At 38.4% G+C, this 27,780-nt stretch overlaps 1 protein-coding gene across 7 annotated transcripts in view; it reads right to left on the bottom strand.

Annotated features, from left to right (window-relative positions):
- Cald1 (caldesmon 1) overlaps window positions 1-27,780 on the bottom strand; it is a 189,516-nt gene that overhangs the window by 79,102 nt on the left and 82,634 nt on the right. For all 7 annotated transcript variants that reach the window (XM_021263631.2, XM_013074506.3, XM_021263630.2 and 4 more), the window contains one exon: window positions 15,255-15,361. In XM_021263631.2, the coding sequence (XP_021119290.2) occupies window positions 15,255-15,325 (71 nt within the window). In that variant the 5' untranslated portion in view covers window positions 15,326-15,361. The remainder of the gene's footprint in view (window positions 1-15,254; window positions 15,362-27,780) is intronic.

Below are 27,780 nucleotides of genomic sequence, written 5' to 3'. Positions count from 1 at the left end.
AAGACTCCTTCATGTGAGGAGATGAAGTCATCCCATGGAATACTTCACCCAAGCCAAAGGGAGACATGAGGAACAGCTCCCCCAGTCAGTAAGAGCAGAATTCTAATGGGACAACACAGAGCAAATCCTGAGACTTGAAGTGTATCTCATTTGGCTATTCCTAGATGCCCGGTACCCTCCCTTGGTTTGGATGTGACATCCATACAGACATTTTCTGCTGACCCATTTTTCCTTTAGATTTCCTAATATTCTGAGCTAAAGTTAGAGTCCATTTGTGTAAATCTGGGCACTAGTGCAATTTAATCCTGATGTAGTAAATCTATCAGAAATGTTCTTTTATAGAATTTTCATTGCCTTTATGGTGGCAGCCTAAGACAGGAGATTAGAAAGAGACTAGGAGAAGAAAGATTTTTAGTGTTAGTTTTATTTTGATGCTATTGAGCAATAAAATCAAGCCATTATTAAGAAAACAAATGAGCTCCTTTTCTTTTTATTCTCACTAATTTGTAGGAAAAAACAGCTTATTTAGGGAAAACATTTAATAAAAATCATATCATTTTTTTTCTTGTTCAAAACCCAGGAGTCATCTGGAAAGGTTTTTAATTTGAAGACTTTATGTAGACAACAAAGAAAATAAATAGATGATATCTTTTTAAAAAAGCAGCAGCCAGTCACTTTGAATTTGAAAGCCAGTGATGTGAAATATGAATACAGCTTCAAAAAAAATATTGCAAAGTAAAGAGTGCTGAAGTAATCTGAGATTCCCCTAGGTATTTTACAGTTCAGAGTCTTTCTAGGATAACTTCAAATTATCTTTCCTTCTGACTCTTTCCAAGGGGATCTAAGAATTAAAAATTAAATGAAAAATTAAGAGATGCAATTCTGAGGCTATTCTACTGTGCTTTCAGGTCGACATGTTCCAAGTGTTCCTGTTCACCACTTTATTTTAATTACAAATTTTATGTTAACAAATTAAACAAAGGGTATACTTTTGTAATGAAGAAACTCAACTTAAAAATATTTTTCCTCCTTAGTCCAAACAGTACTGTTGGATGTATATGAACTATTTATAAAAACCAAACCAAACAGCCAGGGATTTAGCTCAGTGGTTCCGCAGCCTGCTTCACAAGCACAAGGTCCCGAGTTTGATCCCTGGTACCATAAAACAAAACAAAACAAAACAAAATAGAAAAAAAAAATCCCCATATCTTGATAAAAATGTCTTGGTTTGAAAGTATTTCTTTCTTCTTTTCTTTTTTCCTTTGGTCCACAATTATATCACAATACAAGAAAACAACCCACCATTTAGAGTCTCAACTTTAGACTCAACTTGTATGTTAGACACTCTCTGCTTCAGAAAGACTTGAAAATACAAGCCTGAAGTCGGCCCTACTCCTCATCTACTTCTGCCCTTCTTAGATTAATTAACCACACAGTTGGTTTTTCATTAGAGAAAGTGTTGAGTATATAGTTTGTTCACTGTTGGACTCTTGAGGATTTGGCTTGAACCCTGTAATTTGATTATCTGATTTTACAATGCACTAATTGCAAATAATACTAAGGGCTTATGTACCAGACCAAATAGGCCAATAAGAGGAAATTGACTCTCCCCTTATTAATATCATTTATCTCCATAAGGCAACTAGTGAAGTATAAATGACCAAATTTACATGATGTGAAAGTCCAAGGATCCTTAGTGATCAGAGAAATACATGAGATGAACCTCTTCATATCTCTAGAGAAAAAAATATGGAATCAAAATTCCAATGGCTTGAAGGCTCAGCTGGGCAATGATGGGAACCCAGGAAAGGCACTGATGGAGTTAGGACTCAGAGGATATCTTGAAGTCACTAATATTTCTGCCTCCCTTAAACAGATCAGCAAATTTAGCTCAGTTCTGCTTTGACACACAGATACAAATTGAAGTATTTATTCTCATTCAACATTATGTATTGGGCTTCGGGGAAGATGTGGCTTCTGATGCAGAGTTGCTATTTGATGGGCAAAGCAGACATGTAGACAAATACATGTATTACATGTATACACTGGGTGATAATGATGAACATACATGAAAAGTGTTACGTGAGACCCACAGTTTGAAATCAGTCACTGTAAAGGGCACTCTGAGAAGGTGTTTCCCAGGATGACCAGTGATTGGACCTTCAAGGAAGGCAGCCTTTCTCAGTCACAGAGGCTTGGGAGGCAAATGTTAGTGGCATGGAAGTAAGAAAGAGCCCTTGAGCCAGAGTACCTTTGGCAACCTAGAAAATGACTGGGCAAGTCACTGACCAACAGCACGGCTCTCTTTGTAAACAGCATAGTGTCATTCTGATTGGGATAAAGCCATCATTTTAAGTTTTTCTCCTCAATTCACAACCACAGAGAAAGGGAAGATAAAAATGGTTTTCCTTTTTCTAATCTGCAGCTGAAGTCCTAAGCCTTTTCCAGAGGTGATAGGCTCTCGGAAGTATGGCAGGTCACATTTTATAGCATTTCTTTGTACCTGAGTTCTCAAAGCCTGGGATATTGGAGAGCCAGTCAGATGGCATGAGGTAGCTGCAGGCTGAGAAGGGTGAAAATTCTTTTGAGACAAAGTATAAAACCAGAACGAAACCTACAGTTTATATAGTTTAGTAGAAAAGAATCTGCTTCGAACAAATTATAGGGCACCCCAGCAAGGTAAAGGGATGTTAAGTGCATCACCTTTTATACTTTTAGTGACATTTTTCTGTATCTCCATTTTCTCAGCCACTCTGAGAAACTTTGTTTTATAGACCAGGAAGTTCAGGGTGACCAAATATCTATCCATTGTTGTCTCTTTTATCCTTGATCTAAAAGTTGCCTTCATTACAGGGGTTAGAGATGATCTATGGGGTTTGTGCCTATAGACTGAGAACTGAGCATGGCATGATGGAGAGAAAGAAATGCACTAAAATTAGAACAAACGACAAGGTTTTTAGGTTTCTCCCTGCCACTGACTGTGTGTGCTCTGCGGTATGTTGCTTTGTAAGCCTGAGTCCAGTGATTTGGACCCTCAATCCCCTATCAGAGAATGTAAGAGAGATTTTTAATTTTTTTTGAGAAAGGGTCTTGCTTTGTAGCTCAGGGTAGTCTTGAATTCACTATGTAGCCCAGGCTGGCCTCAAACTCTTGGTAATCCTCTTCTGAATGCTGGGATTACAGGCATGTGCCACCACATCTGGCTCAAGAAAGAATGTTCTTTTCTGACTATATAACCCAGTGGATCACCGGAAGCAGTCTCCTAGCAGTAATTCTGTACATCAGGCAGAGTTCTCCTGGATAACTGACCCTGTTCTGAAGGCCTCATAAGCCCAACTATACCATAATGTCAACAAATACCACAATGATAAAATGTGTATTCATGTGCCTACCGAAAGATTAGGGAGGGCCAGGGATTTAGCTCGGTGGCATCGCACCTGCCTCCCAAGTGCAAGGTCCTGAGTTCAATCCCTAATACCAAAAGAAAAAAAAAAAAAGAGATGGGAATTTTCTACTCTGCCTCAGCCTTGAGTTTTACAAAAATCCATTTTGTTCAATGTGAAATCCACTGAACACCTGTAGTGTGATAATCCCTGAGTAACCAGGGTGTACTGGGAGGATGACAGCTCAGAGAAAACCATGTAAATTGAATGGTTAGATCCAATATGTTCCCCCAAAAGGTCCAGTATATTGAAGGCTTGTTGCCAATGGGCTTTTGGGAAGCAACTGGATCATGAGAGCTCTAACTTCATCAGTAGATTAATTCACTGATGAGATTATAACTTGATGGTATTATTGGGAGGTTATAGAAACAGGAAGTGGAGCCTACTTCCTGTTGAAAGGCATAGATTATGGGGGTGAAGTGTGACTCTGGGGACTATATCCGGTGCCTAGACCCTTACTCCATTTCTCTTTGCTTCCTAGCGGCCATGAGGTAAGCAGCTTTCCTTTGTCACACCTTTCCGCCATGATGTTTCTGCCTTGGAGCCAGATGACTATGGACTGAAATCTATCAAACCATGAGTTAAAATAAACCTTTCCTCCTTGAAGTTGTTTATATCATGTATTTTATTACAGTGACAAGAAGCTGAAAAAGCTGGCTAACCCAGCTGGCTTTCATGGCAAGGTAGGAAGAGTTAAAGCCTATTAAAGGGGGTAGTATTATAGAAGGCTTCAGATGTCAAATCTTCCTACAACATAATTTGTATCCATGACCCCTTAATAATAGTTTCTTTCTCCTCTTTTTCATCAAGAAAGGAGAAATGATGAGGGAATATCAGAGTCCCCAAAATGGGCCCCTACTAAAGATTTACACAACAATTTTGATTAGAAAAACAGAACTGTTTAAGGAAGGAGTGGGCAGAGGTACACATCTACTTGAGTTGCCAAACTGCCTTGGGAATGATGAGGGTAATTATACCTGATGACGCTTCTTGTCTTTGAATCAGCATGATAACCCATCATCTCATGCTGTTTGTCTGTTCATTCACTTCCTGCTCAGTTATTTTCCATATTATTCTCTTGAGTTCCCCAGAAAATCCTGCCAACAGTACAAGTTGCATTTTTTTTCGTGGGAATCAAAAATGGGTTGACTGCTGTTATTCTAAGCAGGCACAGTGGAGCAACTAGCTCCAGAAATAAAGGACTCTTTCATTGCCTAGTTGCTGTTGCCGGCTCTGGGAGTTATCTAGCCTTCATTTGGAGAGCCCCAAGAATTATGCAAAATTCCCACTGGACAATAAGACCCAGGCTAGCCTTAGAAAAAGAAAAAGCACATATTGAGCAATCTTCTGGAATCTATCAGTTGGAGTCCTAAATGGCACAAGAAAACGGAAGCCAGTGAAGATGCGACATGGGATAGTCTGTATCACCCACAATGGAAACTATGAACATTGAAGGAATTTCCTATTCTAAACAATACGGGATTTAAAAAACACTCTTGGGAGGTGCTCCTGAATGCACAGGCTTATAGCTACTATTTATAGTGGCTGATGTGTACTTTACCAAGATTTTTATTCCAACGAAGGAACTGTATGTCATGTAAGGAGTTATTAAAATGGAAAATAAACCATCACATTTTAACTTAGTAGATTGGTACTAATCTCCAACGTAACATCAGCTCTCCCTAATCTAGACTAACTGGCAGGAAAGCCAGTATAAATTATGAAATATTTTAAAAGACAATTATGTTTTGAAAAATGTTCAAGCATACCTGGTAACTTTCACCAGGCTAAGAAAACATTACACACTTGTTTAAAAAAATGAACAAATAAAAATGACATAGTTAGGAAATTAGCTGTTAAATGTAAGTGAATGTTTCTAAAGTTGTTTATAATGTTGTACTCCCCAGTGTTTAAAAATGAAGGCATGGAATGTATCTTACATATTTTACATGTTAATCAAATCCTTTATTTATAAATAGTTCAAAGTTATACTTTACTATAGTCCCTAAATAAATGATTAAATATTCAAAAATAGAGAACTCTAAGTTAAAGCAGATTTATGATAAACTAAAAATGGATTTCCAACTGCTGGTGAATATTGTTTATTACATAGCAAACTAGTGAAAAGAACTGATTTTATTCATAAAGCATGCACATGACTTCCCTTTAACCTTATTCACAGATGAATGAGAACCCACTTATACAATCATGGCATCATTTCCTCTGCTCACGTTTCATGCCCAGTGTTGTACTTTCTTGTAGGCCCATTAAGGATCTTTTGGATGACAAAGGTCAAGAACTTCCCTAGAAGATTTCAAAGCAATTGAGATAGATTTTCCCCGACTAAGGTTCTGGATGTTCTATAATCATTCCTGCTTGCCATTTCCACCTGGCCAAACAGTCACAGATGCAGGCTCGGCATACCTGGTGGTCATCGAGAGGAGCAAAGAACAGAAGAGAGAGATCCAAAGTAAATATTTGATAGTTTCATTACATTTTTACTGTCTTTGGGTGAGGATTATGTTTGTAACACTGTACACTTTGTTCAGGTTCCCAGCTGCAGACAGTATAAGGATTCCATGAGACCTGTGGGTTTACAAAGGAAACCTTCCTGCCCTCTCAGGGGACTGGGCTCTGAACATCTTCACCCAAGAGACCAAGAGCACTTTTACAATGCACTGATCACAGGGCCCTGGAAAAATGATCACCTAAATTCATATTGCCTCATTCACAATTTTGTTGTAAAATAAATGAGTTATTCAGGGTACTTCTTATTGCTGTGGGTGCAGAGGTCATGGGAAAGGATTGCAGAGTGGCATGCTGGAGTTCCAGAGGTTTAGGAAATGTGCTAGATCTGCAGCAGAGAGGTGAGTTGAAGAGGAGTACATTATGATATTTTAGTATTTCTACATATATTACATCATATTACTTCTATTAACTTTTTCATAATTAAGTGAATAAAGTCAGTCATGTGGAATAAACAATTTAAATACCTTTCTTTATATTATTAGTACAGTATGATCAAAATCTACAGTAAGTATTTAAATTGAAAAGATCATTACAGTACAAGACACATTGCCATGTCCTTTCCCTCTCTTCAACTCAGATGGCAAAATTCGATTTTTATTTTGTAACAACTGCACTCATTCTTCCTATCCACCTATCTTTCTATGTTGTTTTATTTTACTCATCATAATCTGATCTAACCTTCTCATTAGAAATATTATCTGTAAGCTATTTTTAAATGTAAAAGATGTTCTCTGTGAAATAAATTATTGTAGTATAAACTCTTCCCAAAAGTATGCTCCATTTTCTTAAGTAATAGAGATTGGGAATTTTCTACAGACAGCAAGATCAGGGTGTCTTGACTTACCCAGGGGCCTACACATGGAGCAGACTTGGAATCAGCCAAACTGGGTGATCTTGGGGAGGGCCACCTTCTCTGGATTTAAGTTTCTTTCCATGCAAATGAAGCTTTAAAAACTTACACACAGTTTCTGAAACACAATTAGTGCTGAGTCCCTGTTACTTCTTGTTAGATCAGGGATTCTTGGGCCCAGGAGATCTGCAGCTGAAGGAAGGTGCCACAATGTGTGAGTGAATGTGTATCTTTTTTGGGAGGAGAGCTCATGGCTTGTATTAGAGCCTCCAAGTAAGGTGCAGTCCACACACGAAATAGTAGCAATCCACTGCAAAGAAGACTGAATGGTCAGTGACAGCCTTACAGGTGATAACATGACCAGGCCCCTGTCCTGATGGTGAATACAGTCTTACTGAGAAAAATCCGCTGAAACTTTCCTTGGCTCCAGGGGAAACTTGATCTCCTCTGTCTCTGTTTTTCTGTGAAATGGGAATAACATGGGAGATTTTTTTGAGGGCAAAGAAAACAATGACCATGTCTACATGTGTGAGCAATTTACCTGAATAAGCATGAAGAACAGTGCAATTGGCCTAATCCTTCATTCAGTCTGTTGCTGCACAACTGCTTTAAATGATTTCTCCCTGTTTTGGGAGGTTATTTGGCCATTATAGAGATGACAGACCTCCAGCCAAGACAACCAGTTGAGACATGAAAAATTCCATTGCTTGATTTGTTATAGTGGAAAGATTTTTGAGACTTGGAGCAGGCAGGCAGACCTAGATTTCTCTCCTGCTATATGAAATTGGAATGTTACTTAAACTTTCAGACCTATGGATTCCTCAACTGTAAAATGGGGATCATAATATCTGGGTTAGGGGTTTGTTTTGATGATTAAATGAGACAAGATATTAAAGCACATCACCTAGATACTGGCATGTGGTTGATGTTAAACAAATGAGTTTCTTCTCTTCCAAATATTAGATGAAAAAATTTAGCTGATATTTTTATTCTCACTTGAGAATACTTTTTGTGTAATTAAATTTTAAAGTGCAATTTGGAGTAATGTTTTAGATATTATACTTTAAATAAAGGATATGTCATTAATGAATTTGAAAATTAATCACATGGCTACAATATGTGATTTTAAAAATCTTTATAAAACAATTATATTTATATGATGGCTAGCCCAAAGATGGAATTCTTTCCCAATCTCAGTACAAACATCTTAGTAGATGTCAAGATCACTATAGGATAGGAGCTTTGTAGTCAGGATGCAGCGAATCATAATGACTGAGTTCGCAGAGACATAAAATTCAAATTCAGTAAAACTATCTTGTACCAAAGGGTTACCAAAACATTAGGATGTTTTTAATAATAACATCTAACATTTACTGACCACATACTATGTGCCAGTCGTTGTACTGGTTTCTATACATGAACAGATCGAACTAACTTCATCTTTGCAATGACTCTGTAAGACAGATATAATTATTCTTATATATAGAAAAAGAAATAGAAGCAAGAGAGGCTTAAGTAATTTGTCAAGGTAGCTCAAGTAGTAGTTGTCAGAGCCAGGACTTGAACCCAGCTCTCTCAGACCACACACCTAACTGCCATATCATTCTGCCTTTCTCCAGGTGGCTAGGGATCCATAACTTATAAATGTCACAAATGGAGACTGTTAAGAAAGTGACCCATATATACATGCCACATTTTTTCCAGCTGAGAAGGAAATTATGAATTGGCATATGAGGTTCCTGAGAATCTAGATTTCCATTTTTTTTTTTGTACCGCAAGTTTAGATGTAGACATTGAACAGGTGCCACTTTGGACAGATCCTCTGAGTACCACAATGTAGGACACTTTTAGGACCAGAGGAGTTGTTGGGTTGGTGGAAACTGGGGGGCCAGGTAAGTCTTTGCCTATGAATTTATAGGGGCAATAAATACGGTCAGAGAGAGAGAGAGAGAGAGAGAGAGAGAGAGAGAGAGGGAAAGAATGAGAGCGGGAAGATATTTCTTATTCACAACCTTACATTCAAGTTGGACTGAACCTAAACAATATCAAACAGATGTAAAAACCTTATAGAAATCTCCTGAAATTTGTTCAAAGCTTATTACTTGAGAAATTCTTTTAAATAAAAAATTGGATAACAAATGCTAATCCCTGGAGTAATCAACTTTTTAAGAAAATTTAAGGGAAATTTTGAGCAAATCTAGCTACTTTCATGAGTTAGTTTCAGAGGATATTTTATTTCACTTTCTAATGGAAAATAGTATTTTGATCATAAGATAATAAAAATTATACTTGAAAAGATTTTTATTTGGAAATTTTAAGGGCATGATTTAAGCATTTTGAATAAGTATTTTTTTGTGTGTGTATGTGTTGTGTAATTGCTGATGAGCTATGCTATTAAATCATGTAAAAAAGTGTCAGGGCAGCTTTGGAAGGGGATTTCATGGATTCAATGGATTTTAAAAAACTGCTTATTTTTCTAGTGCAGTAAAAATATTTACTTTCAAATGTCTAATCATCAGGATATTTCAGAAGCTCATGAAAATGTATGAATGATGGCAACAGCAAGCATGTTTTCATTCCTTTATTTATGTCTGTGGGACTCTTTATCTGATAACACAACTCTACAATAGGGCCCTTTCTTCTGATCAGAAAGTGGAGCTGGGTTTGGGTGTGGAAAGCATATGCTGGGAATGTAATGAGTTTATGGCTTGAAAAGGAAGAGAGCTGCTTGTTGCTTCCTTGAAAACAAGCCCAACAGTGGGTGAAGTACATCACTGAAGACTTCCTCATAGATAAAAACATCACTGCAGGTTTCTCTGAAGATACACTAAAGATCAAAATCCTTTTGGCCTAATTTAAAAGACCAGCTTGAATTGGCATTGCCTCTTCTGGCTGAGTCTGAAGAGTCCTATCTCAGATGTTGCAGCTGGTCACAGCTGCTCAGAGCTCTTAGCAGAAAGTCCTGGCTTTTCATCTTCCCCAGGGTTCTCATATTCTCTGAGATGTGCAAACAAAATTTCTCATATTTTTGATTTTGTGTTTGTGTTGCAGAGAATCAAATTAATAACAGTTAATAGTAATGTTCACCAAATGTTTTATAGAGTACAGTGTTAATACTTTCATGTATTAACTTTTTAAATCCCCATGAAAACCCAATGAGGTAGTTACTTTTATTCTCCCACTTTACATAAGAGGAAACAGAGGAAAGTGAAAGATTGTGTAAGATCAGGTAGCTAATAAATAGTAGATCCGGGATTTGACCTCACAGCCTGTATCTGTAACTGTTAAGTGACACTGTCTCTGACTCTTCCACTTCTTGGACGAGAATACACATCATATGAAAGATGTGTATTCCATTCAGACAAACGTATTTCTGGTGCCATTATTAGTGCTGGGCCTACAGATACATACACAGGACCTAGCACTGATTTTTGTACTTGTTGAGTGGGAAGAGGGCTGGATATTAATGTCCCTTTTGAAATATCTTCATTCCCATCCCAGAAGTGAGTATTCCCCAAGGACACGAATACCCATGCAGACAAAATCCAGGGTAGATGGTTCAGAAGTCCAGAGAGGAAGAGATATGGAAAGAGAAGAATTAAGTGTGGGGAAGATGCACACAGAATTAGGGAAAAGTACATGAAAGTGCCTGGTGGAATACAGAGACAAAGGCAGAGTGAGGGGGCTTGGAATAAAATACAGAAAAATATATCTACATAAGTTTTTATTCTCATGAGATTGGTGGAGATAACAAGCAGCAAAAGTTAATTATTATTTATTTATTTGTTCAAACAGGTAAAATGCAGCTTAATTTGAGATGTGTACAAATAATATTCTTGGCTTAGAAACATGCATTAAGGATTTTCTGATTACCTATACATTGCTTTTTATCTATGGAAATATTTTTCTTCCTCTTTGGTCAAGATTAATTACAGTTGCTAACCCACCTAGTATATGAGCTTTGTGACTACTGACAAACTCTCCCTACTCGTAACCATGGATCCCATATTTCAGTGTAAGATCTTGTACTTTGTAGACATAAATGCAAATCTAAAGACCTCATCTCAAAAGCTTAGAGTGCAAAAGCCAAATGTAGGACAAAGATGACATAAATTGCATGAAGTTACACAGGCTCAGAGGGAAGTCAAAGAAAGCAAGGACATTCTGGTTAACCAGCTTTCCAGTCTAGGTTATTGAAAAACTGGATAATTTGAAGTGGACAGAGTATAGCCCTCAGATTGAGGTCTTTGTAGAGCAAAGACAGGGCAGCTCTGCCAAAGTGAATAAATGCCAGTTCCAGCACTTGAGAGCCAACACAACACAGGGCATGCAGTTAGCATTTCCAATGATTTTTTTTTTTTTTGGTACCAGGGATTGAACCTGGGTCCTTGGGCTTGCAAAGCAGGCAGCAGAACCACTGAGCTAAATCCCCAGCCTTCCAATGATTTTTTAAAAACTATTTCCAAGGAATGAAATGTCTAAGAATGTGGCTTATTTTAATTTGTGGTTATGACATCTGGACAGAGTACAAGTTTTAAATGATGTATCATTGCAAAGTGGAATTGTACCTACTCATCAAATTCAATAACAATGAATCCAAGCAACAGGGTCTTTTATTTGGAAAATTTCTAAGTCAGTAGACTTTCTCTCTGCAGGGCCTCTCTCCCCACAGGGATCAGAAATGCAATCTAGGGCCGGGATTTAGCTCAGTGGTGCTGCGCCTGCCTCACAAGCGCAAGGTCCTGAGTTCAATCCCTGCACCAAAAAAAAAAAGAAAGAAAGAAAGAAAGAAAGAAAGAAAGAAAGAAAGAAAGAAACGCAATATACAAAAATACAAGATATAAAACACTATAAAAGTATGTCATTTTATACCATAAAGGATAAGTCATCTTTAATTAGTAAACCAATATGAGGGTACACATTATGTTTGAAGTTATAAAATTATTTTTCGATCACCACTTGGCTCTGTATAGGTTGAGAAGCATTGAGCACACTCTTCTAATTCTGTCCCTCTGTTCTCTCCTCAGTGTCTCTAGCAGAGTCTAGAGATGCCCAGTAAGAACATGTTGAGAATGGATGGATGGATCTGTATCTCCCGGAACTACTTATTCTGGCTAACTTGCTACACTGCCATTCCAGGTCTGAGAAGAGTTTTTTCTTTTTATTTTAGGTATTCTGCAGTCTGGCCCTAGGTATACACTGCATAGGGTCATAGAATTATTCTTTTTTTATGGAAAACTGTTGTATTATTTATTTAATTTAAAATAAAGTAATATATGATCATTCAAAAAAAATTAGACAATATCAAAACCACAAGGAAGATAAGAATGATTAATTCTCCTGAGAAAACAGCTGTGATAGAAGAGAAAGTTTAGAGACAAGGAAGTAGGACTTGTCCAGGTTCTTGTATGGGTTTTGTCTTCAGGTCAGAACCACGACTTCAGAACAGTCCTTGAGTTCTGGTTCTGGGCATGTTTCCTGGACACACTTGGTACTTATTAAAGTTGGCTGGACCTTAAAGCCTCACCTTCACTACCCCCATAAATGATCAAATTTTACAAAGTCCTGAAGAATTAATATAGATTTACCAAATCCTAGGGGAGACAGAGAGATGAGAGAGAGAGAGAGAGAGAGAGAGAGAGAGAGAGAGAGAGAGAGAGAGAGAGAGAGAATATTGTAGAATATGAGCAACCAAAAGAAGTAATAAAGCAGAACTATAAGTAAACAGTGTTAGGATAAATTCATGCAGTTTTTTTAGGTTATAAAGCATACTTCACTGAACTTTACTGTGTAAATTCCTTTTAAGACTGACATTAAAGGAAAATAAATCCTTACACACCCACATGCACACACACAATTAAAAATAATAGAAGAAGTAATCAAGTACAGTAGCTGTGTAGTTAATGCTTAGGCAAAGCCCTGGATCTGAAAAACTGTGGTTTATTTAGTTTCATCACAGTGTCACTCTAACCACAGAAAGTTAATTCTGTCATTTCTTTCACAATGATTTCCTAATTTTCACTGATGTAGAAAGCAAAGAAGCTGACAATACGGCCTAACACGACGCCTAACACCAGGCCCTCCTTCCTCTCAGTCCTAGCCTCACCTCAGTAGGTGTGCCCCTGCACTCGGGTTTCCCGATCCTACTCAACTCTGGTTTCCTGGCATGACCTGAGACCCATAAAAGCAGAAACCATGTCTATTTATTTATCAGCATTATCTCCCCCACCCCAGGCATAGACACTGGAACCTGGCTGTGCTTAATATTTCTTGGGGAAGATATTTTGCAGATTGTCAGGGGAGCCTGAAGCCAAATAACATGGTATCGGAGAGAGTAAGAGGCTGTTCCACTGGCCCTGCCTGGACACTGTCTATGAGCCTTTGATGTCCGCTTCTCTCTCTGCTTCTCCCTTATCTCTGACTTTTTGTCTCCTTTGACAGTGTCTATTATGTCTTTAGGACCTTTTTCTTTACATACTTGCTTTCTTGGGAATATCATTATTTCAGCTTATATGCCACCACCACCATGAGTTTGCCCAAATGTAGTTTTCTAAGAATAATTTCTCCTCTTTTCTGAACAAAGATTGAAATTTTCTATCTCCCGCTACTTAGGGGAAATCTTCATTTGGATTTGGTTTCTACCTGAAATGAGACACTATTGCCATGACTGCTCAAGAAAGAAATCCTTCCCATCTTCTCCCTTTGGGATAATGGGGAGACTTTCTTTCCAGCTCCTCAAACTTACTGTCTTTGGAATTTTCTTTGAGTTTTTCCCTTTCCTAAAAGGCTTGCTAATTCTCCCTGTATAATAACTTGCACATGTGATCTCTCTGTTATATGTTCAATACTAACCCTACTAGTTCTGGTATCTCCATGTTCCAGTCCACTGCAGATGACTTTCTCCAACATACTTTCATCATATATAACTTGCTTTTTAAGTCTCTTTCTATTCTTATTATAGAAATACCCAAGATGTGCAAGACCAACCCCTTTTTCCTTCAAGCACTAAACAAATTCCTTGCAACAGGATTTGTATTTCCACTTCTGACCTTTTGCTGGCGTCATTCCCCAACTTAGCAGCCTACCCTTTACTCTTCATCATCACCTGGATTACCTTTCCAAAAATCCTTTTCTGACTAGTTTCATCGAAGGATGATCATTACCTCTTCTTCTCTTGGTGTTAATATTTAGTTCCTGCTATATTACTAGCTGTTTTCTTTTTAACCTATTTAGCTAATGATAATGGTATATAATAATAATAATAATAACAATAATAGCTGTCATTTATGGATACAATGTACCGGGTACTGGGCAAGGGCACTTAGGAAGTTCAGTAATCTTTATGACAAGCACACAGGCTATGTAGCTTTTATGCTACACAGATGAGGCAGCTGTGGCTTGGAGAGAGGTCACCTGCTCATGACCACATAGCTTGTAAGTGGCATGGCTAGAATTTGATTCTACAGAGCACACATGGTGCTCGTGGTGCTCTGTGTATATGCATAGACTCTGGCCAACCTAATTCAAGTAAGGAATGTTCTCTTCCTTTACATTCTTTATACAAATAAGTGGAACACGAGGCCCTCAATACTTTTGTTGTTGGTGCAAGTTTTCAGTTTACTACTGTAGAATGATGGAAGGGTCATCTTCTTGTCATCTTTTCATCTGTATATTGGGATTACTAGGAGATAAACTGATTTTATTTTAAGAACATTTTAAAAATAGTTTTCTCCTGTGACTGTCTGATCCGCTTTCTCCAAAGAACATCTGATTTAAGCCACATTAGATGCCACTGTTGTTCATTCTGGGCTTAAAATGTTAACATACACATTCATGTCCTATACTTTATATGGCGACACTTTATTTCCACAGCCAGCTCTCCAAGTCACCACTCCAGAGGCTCTCCACAGCATGACAGCTTCCAGGTATACCACAGTCTCCTCAGCAATGCAGCCACTGGCCATTGACCTTCCCTACAGTGATTCTTGGACTTGGGTGCTTCTCTATAGAATAAATGTTTGTCACAAGACTCCTCTGGGACTTCTTGTCTTTCCTTTTTTAGATTAAAGACTCATTTCCTAAATGGTTACAATATACAATGTTTGACATTTTCCCATAATTTGAATATTATTAACTATTTAAATCTTTATTTCCACATTGCCTATGTCCTTAACAATTCAACCATGAAAAGCATTGATTAAATGTAACTCTGTGACTCTTCTCCAAGCTCCTTTTTCTTCCTACTTGTTTGTTTTTCTTTGTTTTTAAATGCAAAATTTAAAGTCTCAGTGTTAGGGGAACTTTCCGCTACTTTTCCACGCAGTTTGATGTACAGCATGGCCCAGATTGGCCCATCAGTGGGAACAGTCTCTGAGGCCCAAGACCAACATTGTTGATAATGAAACACAGGATCTGCAACTTGGATTTCCTACCTTTCTGCTTCCAGCCGCATTTCCTCCCTCTTTTGTCTCCTGAGTTCTCTGCGACGTTCAAAATCATCCATGGTGAGGTTTCAAGGTTTAAGGAGACCAGATGATGTCTGGATTGAAGTGGGAAGAGATAGTGTCAATATCATACTTGAGCCAGACTATTATCCCTCAGACATCAACTTGTTCCTTCATTTTCACTCCTTTCTCTATTCTTAAGAAAAATGCCTTAGAAGATGATAAGGTAGCTAGAGATCAATGTCTGACTCCCAGACTAAGTTCAATTCAGCATCATTTCTGAAATTATTAGAGAAAAATACATAAAATCTCAGGTTTACATTTTTTAAAAAATTATAAAATATCCCAGGAGACAGAGGTTTTAAAGACTTGAAATATTGGTAGAATGACTGAATAATTTTGCTCTTTGTAACTTGCTGAACCCTTAGACAACAGTTAGGAAAAAGTGTACAAAGAAAAAGAAAACACAGCAGAAGAGAAAAAAAGTAAGAGAGAAATAATACAGCATCTAAGTATCATTTGTATACCCTAAAAGACTACTAGCATTCGGATTTTAATAAAGCCTGCAGCAATAATTCATGAATAAACATCATGAAGCAGCATTTTTAACAGCAATTTAAGTAGTGATCATGCTCAAAAATCTCAGCTGTCTCTACAGATGTAATCCAACCATTTTACCCTTTCCTACCTCCTCTGGGATAGTTTTGATTCAGGAAAGATCTTCTCTTTCCAGCTCTTCAGAGAAGGAGCCCGCTTCCCCCGTGTTTCTGTGCCATGGAGTCAAGGATTCCAGAATTTCCCTGCAGCCCCCAAACCCTAAATGACCACCAGGAAAGGGGAAGCTGGCCGCTTTTTGTCCTTGCTTTTGTTTACAGAGCTGTCAGTGGTTAGTTAAACTCGGCCTGGAATCTGGCATTTAAGGCCTGCTTGAAGATTGTTTCCTGTGTGGAGCAGGAGGCCTCTACTTCCTCTGGAATCCTCGGCTCTGAGGCCTCAGATCACAAAAGTATTTTCGAGCTCTTTCTGTGCACATTCGATGAGCCCTGTGTCCTGTGTGAGAGATCAGCCCTGTGAAACCCTCAAGCCATCAATCACCCAGGGACATCTTTGGAGGAACAGAAAGAAAAACTTCGATTTTGAAGGCAAGGTCAGAAACCTTCCTAAATAAACTGACAAATTCTTTTATTTTTAAGGATTTTCCCATCCTCTTAAGAAAGCTCACAAAAACAAAAATAAAACCTCAGCCAACAAAAAGAAAGCTATATAATGTTTGACACTTTTTCCCTTTTCTTATCCTCTAGGATATTATTTAAGTTACAAAATAATCATTAGAAATTCAAATTTTGGTATTTGTTTGGGCTTGAAAAACTTTAATCTGTTGTTCTATCTCACTTAGAGCAAAAGCAGTATTTCCTAGGAGTTTGCCCTTGATGAAGAAAACAACCATTTAACAAAAATTTTATCAACCGTAAAGAAATGTCTCCAAGAATTTTAGTCTGATTTGCCTGTAATTATTAGAATGAAAACAAGTGATTTGAGGGGCTCTTAGGAAGCTGTCTGAGAGTCTTTCTCCCTGGGATGAGGTCCTGTTACAACCTTAGGTCAGGTGTGTGAGTCAGACCTGTGAGAAGCAGTACAGAAACTTGGGTAATATATTTTGTACACAAAGAGGGAGCTCTTTTTCCTTCTCTTAGCAGTCTTCTGTTGCATTAAGTCACCTCTTGAATACCCACAGCAACGGCACATAGAGCTCTGAGAATGAGGTCTGTTTGACAGCAAACAGTTTGACTTTTCTTGATTTATCGAAGCAGCTTGGAAAGTATCCTTGGAGCCTCTGGTTGCTACTCCTGGCTAGTCACAGGTGAGAATGAATTCTGGCTGCTTGTCAGCCTGCCTCAGTGCTACCCTGCACCTGTGCGGGAGGTGCTAAGGAGCGAGAAAGAAATAGCTCAAGATGCACGTGGTTTGTGGGGGCGGTGACATCCTGGAGCACTCAAGGGAAGAGTCATGATGAGCATCACGAGGTTACTTTGGCAACTGTCCTCACTGGCTTTCTCCCCACACAAATTTTTTCCCTCCTACCCATTCTCTCCTACTCATCACCTTTTATTACTTACTTGGGCACGTTTTTTTTTGTTTTGTTTTTGTTTGTTTTTTTGTTTTTGGTACCGGTGATTGAACTCAGGACCTTGCGCTTGCAAGGCAGGTGCCGGAACCACTGAGCTAAATCCCCGGCCATGTTTTTTTCTTTTTGAACAACAAAGAAACTACCTATTATGTGAATTCTGCTGAATGTGCACAAGGTGCCCCGCGGGGACAGTGCAAAGGCACGAGCGAGAACGTGATATTTCATGCAACTCTACAGAACAGGGCTTTTCTGGGTGAGTGTAACTGAGAGAAGGGACAGCAAAAACACACCCATGCACAGGGTGGTACGATTTGGTTGGGTGTGTGTGTGTACTGTGCAAGGGAGAATAGGTGTGTATGTTTGTGAAACAGCCCTTGGTGGGTCTCCCTGCAGGATGGGGCCGGAAGTCTTCCTTCAGCCTTGTACCCTTACATCACAAGGCTTTCTGAACGTCTCTGGCACTGTTTTTATGTAAGAGGAGCCGTGTCTATGTAGAATTGTAAGTGACTTCCCTTCACTTTGGGAGCAACGGCTTCCTTGTCCCCAGCCAGTAAACCTCATTTCCTCCCCTACCCCCAGTGAGTGCTGAATTCTTTCCAGCAACATTGGTTAGGAAATAAACTCTCAGCCAATGAAAAGATGCGATGTCAAGGCAGAGGGATTTTGTAAACATTGAATGGAGGGAGCACTTGAGTGTCACAGTGCAGAATGGCATGAAAGAGAAACATGAGCTACAGAAGGTATGTATTGCGGTACTCAACACATATGTGCTTGAAAACTGGTATGAACATCTAAATTAGCGTGTGTTGGGACGATTGTGATCACGCTATTGGAAGAACTCTGATGTGACTCCTTGTGTAAAGGGGACAGACCACCTCATATATCTGTCTTTTCAACATGGTTTCTCATTATTGGGTTGTCTTTAAACAAGACAGTCCCACCATAATTAAGGGACAAGTTAGTGTCACTGATTTCATTCCCTTAACATACAGGTCTTCCTTTTGGTAAAGGTGTTGCCAAGCTTGTGGCCCAGAAGGGTGGCAGCATGTGGCAGGAGCTGCGTCCTCATGCAGGCTGCAGCACCTAGGGCCCGCACTGCCATCTCTTCCTTTCCCTTCCCTGTGTTTTTCCTTTCTACTTCTTCCCAAGGGTGGAATACTTATTGATGTTTTTTCTGTTTGTTTTTGTTAGTTTTCTTCTCTGATTCTTTTTTTCTTCTATACCTCCCTCCCTATATAGGGAAATAAAGTATCTTAATAGTAATTAAACCCAATTTTTATTTCTTTCTCTTAAATTGATTTAATTTCTGTTGAGTGACTTTCAATCAGGGAATCAATCTATAGTTATGTTTTATATTTACAAAGTTTTTTTTCCCTTTTCCTCTGTAAGCCCTCACTGTAGATATTTCCTGTGGCTCCTTAATAAAGAGAACTAGTCTGCTTCTGCTTTTGTTTGGGTCAGGACTGGTGGGAGCTGGGAGGTCCTATTGCGTGTGTGTGTGTGTGCGTGTATTTGCACATACACGCACATGTGTAAATGAAGTGAAGGCAGGAGAAATTCTGAGCAGGTTTCTTTCAAATCTAGCGCTCGATTATGGGGATAAGCCCTTTTGGTGAGAGTTAAATCCTATGTATTTCCAAATTAATCATTAAACAAAGAGTAAATGAGTGGGTGGGAGAGGAGGAGGGGCCCTTGGGATTTTGGGGCATTGCCAGGGTTGGCTTCAGAATGCTTCAAGAATAAATGATCAAAGAAGTTAATGAAGCTTCCAAGAGCAACTAATACTTGTGTACTACATGGTAGGTCATATTTTACATCCCTTGAAATTTTTGATTGATAGGCTATTTCTCAGAGCAGCAAAAACTGTACAGGAAGTACAGAGTTCCTATACACTCCCCCTCTCCTACCCTCACCCACACTTTCTCCTTCATTTGGGTTGAACTGTAACCTTTCAAGAAAAGATACACTGAATAGTGTCATAGAAATCATGGCCTTGCTCAGTACTTGACTTCCAACTTGAAACCTGAAGAACTGTGACCCAATACATTAATATAGCTTTAAGCCACCCCCTTTGTGGTACTTTGTTACAGCACCCCTGAGAAATTAATAGCCCTGTTATTAATACCCCTCAGTAATGTGGAATATGTGTTACAATTGACAGCTCAGGGTAATTATGTTATTATGCCCAGAAGTTCATTAGCGTTCACTCTGTGTTGCAGCCTTCTATGGTTTTCATGTTTTGCATTCACCATTACAGAGAGAATAACTTCACTGTCCTAAAAATTCCCTATGCTCCATCTACTTATCCTTTCTTCCTCCTCATGCCCAACCTAGGCTTTGGGTTTTCTAGAATGCTGTGTACTTGGAACCATACAATACATGAATGGTCTCTTCAGATTGACTTCTTTCCCCTTTCAGTAGCATTTAAGTTTCCTCCTTGTGTTTTTTATTGCTGGGTACTTCTGCTGGGTCAATGTAGTATATGTTTTGTTTTATCCACATATTAAACCAATGAAGTAGCTATTATAATCCCATCTACAGAATTCCAAAGTGTGTATGCTCTTAACCACTATAATATTCCTGGACTAGTTCATTTGTTTCCTTTAGGAATTGTTTTGCATTTCAGGGAACAGTTATGAGTACCCCAGAAAAGTTCCTGGAGGAATACTCTCAGTGATCTCCACTTCCGTTCTTGGATCATAAGAGTTTAGGTCAGAATGACTTAAAAAATTAACCCTGCCTTCATTGTCAACCCCATATAAATCACAGAATTACCAAGTCACAAAAGATCTCAGACTAGCCTTACAAATATTTATGGAGCCTCTGTTATTTTACTCTTGGTGCTTTGTAAGATGCTGAAAACAGGATGGTCATATGACAGCATCTTGGTATACATTTCTTCAATGTCTTAAAAGTTGCTTGACTTGTATTGCATGTTTCTTATCATACACTCTCTTCCTGCAACTGACTGTAACAATAAACATAATTGTTCTTGGCTATTGCCAGGGATTCTAGTCTTTTAACACTAGCATCCCCATTATTAGGTAGGCCCTGTCTAACTAGTCGTTGCTTTGCATCCACTGTAAATTTTATGGTTCAACTATTTCAGTGAAGCTTCACAAAAATATTTATACAAGGTATAAATGTATACATTCAATAAACATTTACAGAGTTTACTATATGCCAGGTACTGGGGCATTGAGATATAATAACGAACAAGACAATAAAGGTCTTTGCCTTTCTGTAACTTGTGTTTCTTAAAACTTTGGTCAGGCTGCTGTCGTTTGGATGTGGTTTGCTCCCCACAGGCTCATGTGTTAGAAGCTTGGTCTTCTGTGTGTTGGTGTTAAGAGTGGGGCAGGAGCCCTAAGGGGTGGGAGCTAACAGGAGGTGGTAAGGTCCCTGAGGGTCCAGCTCTTAGAAGAGATGAAGATATTTCACATAGGACCTGGCTTGTTTTCTGGTCAGGGTGTTATAAAAGAGCAAGGCCGACCCTTTTCAGCTCCCTGGTTTCCTGTCTTGATATGTGATCTCTTCATCCCACACATGCTCTTGCCATTGTGACACTGCCTGCCAGAAAGTCTTCACCAGAGTGACCAGCAGAGGGCAGTGCTGTGATATTTGACCTCCAGCACTGTGAGCCAAATAAACTCCTTTATAAAGCTCCCAGCATCAGGTATTTTATTATAGCATAAGAAAATGAACTAATACATACACAGGCCTGTGATACCCATCTTCACCTTGAATCACACCTGTCATGTATGTTCTGCTTTTGTTGTTACTATTCAGAGATTTAAGGGAGAAAGTCAAGGAACATGTTTTGTCTATTTTAAAGATTTATACTAATTTCAGCTGAGCCATTAATACAACTTGGTGGTGCTTTTCTTCATCCTGTCAGTATTGGGTAATTTCTGGGTGAAATATACCCCCCAGAAGATCCCCTTATTCTTAATCTTCAAGTTGCCTTCACTTGCTGCAGGCCTTTAACTGCCCCCCTCCCTCTATAAGCCTTTAGCAAGCATAGACCTGGACTCAGACTTAGGAGAATGGGCCAGAGCTCTCAGAGATTTTCTTCTCTGTAAATGAGACAAGTGGACCAGATGAGGTCCAAAGTTTCATCCTAGTCCATATAATACTAAGTATGGTTTTATACCTGGTCTACCCAACAAAAATGATGGCCTATAATGTTTCTTCTCTTCCAGGTATAAGTGATTTGAATATCTAAGTGTGTTCTCTTTTAATTGTATGATTTAAAAAGTATTAAGATTTCTTTCACACTTATAATAGCATGGCATCCTAGATCAAAACGTATTTTCAACCTCTCAAATGCATCATACAATTTTCTACCTCTGTGTTTTTATTTATTCTATTTTATCCATCTGGAATGAGTTCCCCTCCCCTCTTCATCTACCATATTGTATTTCATTCATTCATTCATTTCTGGCTCAAATTTCACCTCCTTCCTGATGCTCTGCTTAAGGACTCTCACTTAAAAGTGAAATCTTCCTTTTTGAGCATCTATAATTTATTTTTATAATTAATAATCCCTGCCTGGCCACAGCTCATTAATTATTTTTTTTAAATAGCACTTAAATACTTTTATTGGTATTTTGCTTTCTATAGGCCTTTGTCCTGAACGCCACTTATGAACAGATATAGTCTTTTAAAATGAAACCCTTATGATTGGGAAATAATAAGCACTTGGGAACTGTACCTGATTTGAGACACTGGATATTTATACTAGAATTTTTTTAAACCTTTTTGAACATGGGAAATGTAACTTAAGCTGATTTGTGTCTCTGTACTTTATTGACTGCTCAGTGTTTACAAATTGAATCAAAGACCTTGGGACTAGGCTAAGTATGAATCTCAGAAGTTATATAAACCCAGATTTACAGTAGTTAACACCGTAAACCCGGCAGTGTTTTCTTTTTGATTGTAGAAAATGAAATTAGTCCTAAAAAAATCAATTTATCAACCAGCTTTGCTCTTTTCTAAACTGAATGATTCATTTGGGATTTGAAAACCAAATAAACCAATGGATTGTAACACAGTTTGGACTTTAGCTCAAGCTTCACCATCTTGTTCCAAAGATCTGTGCTACTTAACAAATAGAAATCACAAGGCACATTTGTCAAGACCAGCAATAGCAATAAGAACTAATAAGATCAACCTGAGAAATTTTGCCTTCTCAAGTTGCTCCTTGTCTTTAATCAGTGGAATCCAAAACACAAATCCCTACTAAGAGTAGGTTAATTGGATGTGATCTGTTTTTTCTCCTTCCTCCCTACTCAGTCCTTTAAAATCACTTTTTCTCCATTTGTGAAACAGGAGACTTGACAGATGAACGTTCTTTTGGTGCCAATGTCTCCATGCTCCCCTCTCCCCCTTGCCAATTTGGGAAATTTAGACTTGTGAGATCATGAGTATTATACCTACTGACTTCAACACTTGGGAAGACAACATGTTTAGGGATTGTAGGTTACATCTTAAGGTGTTAATCATAAATAACATCACCTGAATTTGGAGTACTTTAGATTTTTCAAAACTCTGTGGTTAGCATTTGGTTCTCCCAAGGAAAAAAAGGAGATTCATCTCCATTTAAATAAATGATACTGAGACATCTAGAACTTTGGCATTAGCTCCTGAACCATAGCAAATCAGTGGGAAACCAGGACTAATATTTGGACTAATCTCTACCCAACTATCAAGTCTGATATTGGACTTGAAAGTTGCTTAGAGGAATGAGAAGAAATGAAAACTGGTAGTACAATTCCTTCTGTTCTCTGCTCAAGGGCTGAGTAAATTTTTCTCAACAAACTCAAGGAGAGTTTGATTAATACAAACTAGAGGAGATTAATATGAAATCAAAGATGTGAACTCTAAGGCAAAAATGAAAATTCTGCATGACCTGTACGCATGTGAGAAATGTGCTTTCTAAATGTATGTCTGAATGACAGAAATATATATAGAATTACCACACATAATTCAGGTGTGCAGAAAGGGGTAGCTCCAGCAGAACTGTTCAGTAATGTGTAGGACTGCTGAAAAACTCTGAACCAGTCAGATAGGGGTGAAATGCTATCTTTTTAGAGTGATAACGAAAATATATATATATATTTAAGATTTTGAGGTTGTGCCATCAGACTTGGTAGCCACCAGCCACATGAAGGAATTTAAATAAAAATCCATTCTAACTCAATAAAATTAAAAATTCCACACCTCAGCTTTGTTGGTACTTTATCGGAAGGGGTCAGGGGCCATGTGTGTTGAGGGGCTGCCATCAAAGTACAGAAAATATTTTTCATCATTTCAGGAAGTTCTATAGGACAGCCCTACTGTGAGGTCTTCTGCTTTTTCATCTGAAATGGTTGTGCTTTGTGAAATAAAGCAATGCACTTCAGGGACATGCATGTGAGTAATATGTGGTCTCTGAGTCTCTGTCTTTAAAGATCTACGATATTCTGGAGAAGGTGTAGGAACTCCTGGAGGAGGTGTAGCACAAGCCCACATGTCCAAGTGTGGATGTGCTGTTTTGACCCCCTCATTAGTACCCTGCTGTTCTCCATCAGGCAATACCATTGTGACCAGGCACCTGCTTCTGAGAAGGTGAGATGCACAGTAAATGCAAAAGATGCCTGAAGAAAGATCACACTTAAACATGAGTAACAAGATCCATGAGTAATTTCTTTATATATGAAGATCAGAGATCATAGGTTTTATTAATTATAAACGTGGTACTGAAATCACCATACTTTTCATAATAATAAATTTCCTTGCTGGTCTTGCTCATCTGTTAAAATATCAGAGATTCATATGCCTGCTTTTTGTCTTTGGTTTCTTCCACCAATATCACTAATGTGATGACCAAAAATCAGATCCAGAGTCCTAACCACCTATCTTGAGACTCTAAGGAGAGAGAATGTAGACTGCAAGAAGCAATTTTTTTATACTACTAGAAACAATCTCAAGGGGTGTCTTAGAGGCCTTCTGTTCATAGCAATGCTTCTGTATATGGAGAACATGCTATTGTTAATCAGGTACTAATTACTTCCTGCTGAACTATTCAACTTCTATTCATCATGATTATCAAATACTTTTATTGTGTTCTGCAATTATAAAACAAGTTAGAGACTATCTTCTAGGAGTTTATTATAACCTAAAATGAAAAGCTTAGAAGCCAAAAGAAGGGACATTATCCATTATGTCTTTTGGATATAATAGTCACATGATTTAATCATAAAGTTACAGATAAATAATAAATTGAAAAGTTCCTATACCATTTTCTTCTTTTCTCTTGAGTCTTTTAGATGGCAGTTTCCCCCTTCCTCAGTTCTGAGAGATCTAGACTTTTCTTCATATAGGAATGGCTTGCAGTGGGGGCTTGCTTAAGACTAGCAGAAGACCCAGGGTCTTTGAATCACTGACTTGAGTTAGTGCTGATGCTCACGTTATATTTCTATCAGTGCATTTAGTCTATAGCTTGTATTTTAATTATTAAGTACATACTTGTCTTCTCTAAAAGACTGTAACCTTGAGGTGACTACTCACTTTTTTTTTCCCTCAAAACTTAACCAGCCATTTTTCCTGCACTCAGCATTAAGTCCACACTTGTTGAGTTGGAATGGATTCCAGGGCATTGCTTATGCATTGGAATTAATTGGTAAACAGACAAGCGTGGCTACAACATTATTAAAAAGATAACAGAGCTTTAGTAACCCAGGACATGATGGTGTTTATAAAATGGAGCTCTATTTTCTATTTTGATTTGTGTTGTGTTTGTTTTCCTCCAGAGAAAAAGAACTTTGTTGTAGACATTTTGGTTCCAGGAAGAGGGGTATTAGGTATTAGGGTATTATAATGGAGCAGATGGGTTTTACTGGGGTGCTTGAAAAAAAGGAGAAAGGGTGAATAAGCAAAGATGAGAATCACGGGTGAGCTGAAATATTTCTGTGGCCTTTGCAGATTCCCTGCCATTCCTCCATCATAATTTGAAAAAACCGACATTCAGAGCTGATTTAAATGCTTCCATCAGCCACAGAAAAAAAGTGTTGCCTGATTTTGCTCTTTGACCATTCTCAGTAATTAGAAACATAAGGCACAGTTCTGAAGGTTTGTTTGGAAGCCCACCCTTCCCAGGACCGGTGTCGGTACCACTGGCCACAGCACTGTTATCTTTTCTCACCGCCTCTCTTAGGAGCCCCAGCTCGGGTCACAGGAAGAGTGTGTATCTGCCAGGGCACTCCTGGATGAAATGGAGACCTCCGGTGCCACTTACACTTCAAACTCCATGGGAGAAACTCACTGTCCTGCCTGTTTCCTCCCTGGAGCTCTACAGGTCTGCCTTGCATTGGAAGGCAGGAGCTCAAGGATGTGAGATCTGGACTCAAACTAAGAGTCAAAAGCAGGGCCTTTGTCACAATCAGCTCGATATAACAGCCTGGTTGTTTCTGACAAGACAGCTGCTCAAACAGCTGAATCTAGATCTTTTCACACTTTCTCTGGAAAATCTGCTCTTTAAAAAATGTAGGACAAGAACACAATCTAAGGGGCCGGAGATTTAGCTCAGTGGTTCCGCTGCCTGCCTCGCAAGTGCAAGGTCCCGAGTTTGATCCCTGGTATCAAAAAAAAAAGAGAGATCACAATCTAAGAAGCCACAGCAGTAGCTTTTTGCTTCTGACAACATCCACACAGAAAATGAAAAAATACTTATAATTAAAGACTTTGACCTGACAGTTTGTCAAATTAAAACATGTGGCAGCCACCTGCTAAGGATCTCGAAAAAAAAAGATACTCTTTGTCCTCTATACCTGACCTAAAATCTTTTTTGGAGCACAATTGCATTTCCCAATTTTTCACAGTTAAACAAAAGCTGTCCACACTATGTATAAAGATGACTAAGCAATTTTGAATTAAGTAATCAAAGAGGGTCCTGGCACTTTTAGAGTAATTAAGTTTCTGTAGCCTAATATAAACATTTCCAAGAACTACATGTGGCCTACCAAAGTATATATTACAAGTAGTCAACCCTGTGGCCAGCTGGCAGACAGATCAACTGATTAAAGTAGAATTGTTCAGAATTTGGAGTATTATTTTCCTTTTCCCCCAGTATTTTTTCTGCATCCAACCTTGTTTCTTTGGGAATGTTTTCAAATATACAAAGCAAAAAACTGTCGTGGAATTGTAAACCAATAAGCATTTCTCTTGGGATCCTTTGGAACTTGAAAATCATTCCTGTCTACATAGGCAGCCAAAGCAAAATAGAGCAAATGAATCCTCATTGTTACCACTCAAGTTGAAGTGTTCAGTTTTTGTGTGGCCATCAAAAGGTGTGCAGTGACCACCAGACAAGTGAATGTGAACATCAAGCCATATGCCCAGCAGACAGCAAAACATCTTAGTAACAGCTTTTACCAAGTAGATAGATGGGCCAGAATTGCTTTGTAGTTAGGCTAAAGTTATAGATCCACTACTGGAATGAGTTAACTAGTTGAGAGATAAAAAATGCAAATTTCAATGAAATACATATTACAAAGTATTTATGAAGTAGCCACCTTTTGCAGTGTGGCATGTAAGTTGTGAACTCAGGTACTCTGCTCTCACAGTGATTATAGTCTGACAGTGGAGACAGGCAATAAGTAAATAAAATGCAAACTGGGGTAAAGATTAGCAAAGAAAGAACAAGCTACCACAATGAGAGAGAATTATAGGAATGATCAGATGGTTTCTTTTGGATTTGAATAAGATATAGGTGCTGGGTAGATAAGGAATGATATTAATGCACATACAAACCTGTACTCATAAAGGGAACACAAATTTGTAAGATGAGAGTTTGCATTCATTTATCAAGTATAAATTGAAATCAAATATGTGCCAGATACTCTTCTGGGTACAGATAAATAAAATTCCTTTCTACTTCCTTTGAAAGAAGTGGGAAGGGGGAAGTAACCGGTCAAAGTTGAGGTATAGGGAACTACTGTTATCTCCTTTCCCAGTTGAAAGCCTATGTGAGTAATATAAAAATAATGATCCATGAGATGCTGCCTGCCAGAATTTATGCAGACATGGGGAATCCAGTGAAGACACTGTATTAACTAAGGTAAGAGGCAAGAAAGAGGGCATCTTTCTTGATCCAAGCAGTGACTTTCTGACAATAAAAGTGTGTTTCTCACCCACCATCAGGCAGAAATTTGCTGATTTATTTATTTATTTTTAATATTAGTTAATTTTATTGGTACATTGTAGGTATACAATATAATGACATTCATCATTGGAAATTTGCACCTTTACATAGTCTCTCTTGGTTCTTATTTTTCACCCTTGCCCAGCCCTCCCTTCAACCCCTCCATCCCTGCCTATTTATAAAGACTTTGTTTCCATTTTTTC

This window comes from Heterocephalus glaber, unplaced genomic scaffold (assembly GCF_053883595.1).
Source record: "Heterocephalus glaber isolate CG9 unplaced genomic scaffold, H.glaber_assembly_v1.0 deba00000621, whole genome shotgun sequence".
NCBI classification, from domain to species: domain Eukaryota; kingdom Metazoa; phylum Chordata; class Mammalia; order Rodentia; family Bathyergidae; genus Heterocephalus; species Heterocephalus glaber.
This window is presented reverse-complemented; position numbering and strand designations above follow the sequence as displayed.